At 42.1% G+C, this 1,234-nt stretch overlaps 1 protein-coding gene across 1 annotated transcript in view; it reads left to right on the forward strand.

The window, feature by feature from the left end:
• Positions 1-1,234, forward strand: part of tle2b (TLE family member 2, transcriptional corepressor b) — a 72,840-nt gene that overhangs the window by 64,853 nt on the left and 6,753 nt on the right. The window contains exons 11-12 of the mRNA XM_035653655.1: positions 223-299; positions 1,165-1,230. Of these exons, the coding sequence (XP_035509548.1) occupies positions 223-299; positions 1,165-1,230 (143 nt within the window). The remainder of the gene's footprint in view (positions 1-222; positions 300-1,164; positions 1,231-1,234) is intronic.

Consider the following 1,234-nt stretch of genomic DNA (forward strand, 5'->3'; position numbering starts at 1 on the left):
GAAAGGCAGGATGCTCACAACATCACATATTAGTGTCAGCACACTCTGACAGTTTTCTGAGTACTTTTGTTACATTGGTCACTACAATTGTTTTAGAATGATTTTGTATCGTTGTAGTGATCACATTTAATTGTACCTTGTTTGGTTATGTAGAAATCAGCTCCTTTAACTTCAGTCTTCGTCAAGCTGTTAATGGGTTATCCGCTCTTTTGTCCCCACCAGGTGGCGTATGACTCTCGGTCTCACCTGAGGGCCCCAGGGCTGTCCTCCTCTCTGCCTGGTTCCTCTGGTGGCAAGCCGTGAGTTTGTGTTTCTGTAATACACAAACACATAGACAGATTGATTTTGGTAGATATAAAAGTCTTTTACTATCATTAGTGTGCACATAGAGGACACTTGCAGTATATTCCCGAGTTATACAGGACACAGAACACAAACAGTTAATTTTCTATTCTTTTATTAGCGATTTAAAAAAAGAAATATGTGAAAGCTTAGCAGGATAATCATGTCAGGCTAAGAAAATACTTAGATACAGATGATTGCACATACTTAAGTCAAAGCTTGCTCTGTGATAATCCAAAAATATTTGGATTGGAAAGGAATCCAAATGAGTAGTAGTTCCTCCTAGCTGCACACTTTGAGTTTCTCTATATACTCAGGGCTTTTCAGTGCTGCACATTAACCCTGTCTAACCCCTGGAATCCCTGAATACTGAAGATACTGTAGAATTTCAAGTGTCCAGATCACATGCTCCAACACACTCGCACACTGTCCATTCGGCTTTGCTGACTGAAGATTTGTGTTGTTTTTCGTCATTTGTTGCAGAGCAGCAATTCATTCTTGTGGTGCTAATTTGAAATCATAAAACAGCCTGGGCTTCCAACCGCTACAGTATTGATCGGCCATTAGCAATGCCACACTGACTCTGCTCTGTAACACAATCTGCCATTATGCATTCCCGCCCACAGCTACAGTGGGCCAAGTAATTGCCAAAATTCAGGCAAATATTACTGAAGTTCCAAGGCCATTATGGTGTCGTCAGATTTCACAACTTGCACACTGACTTGTGTGTTTTTGTTGCATTATGTTTATTTACCTGTAGATCCTCTACTTTCACTTGCTCATTGATTGATTTCTCTTCCCTTCCCTCTATCTTCTCTCCAGCGCCTACTCGTTTCACGTGAGCGCAGACGGCCAGATGCAGCCGGTGCCCTTTCCCCCAGACGCCCTGCTG

The sequence above is a fragment of the Morone saxatilis genome, unplaced genomic scaffold, assembly GCF_004916995.1.
Source record: "Morone saxatilis isolate NCDOM2014 unplaced genomic scaffold, NCSU_SB_2.0 Contig12, whole genome shotgun sequence".
Lineage (NCBI taxonomy): Eukaryota > Metazoa > Chordata > Actinopteri > Moronidae > Morone > Morone saxatilis.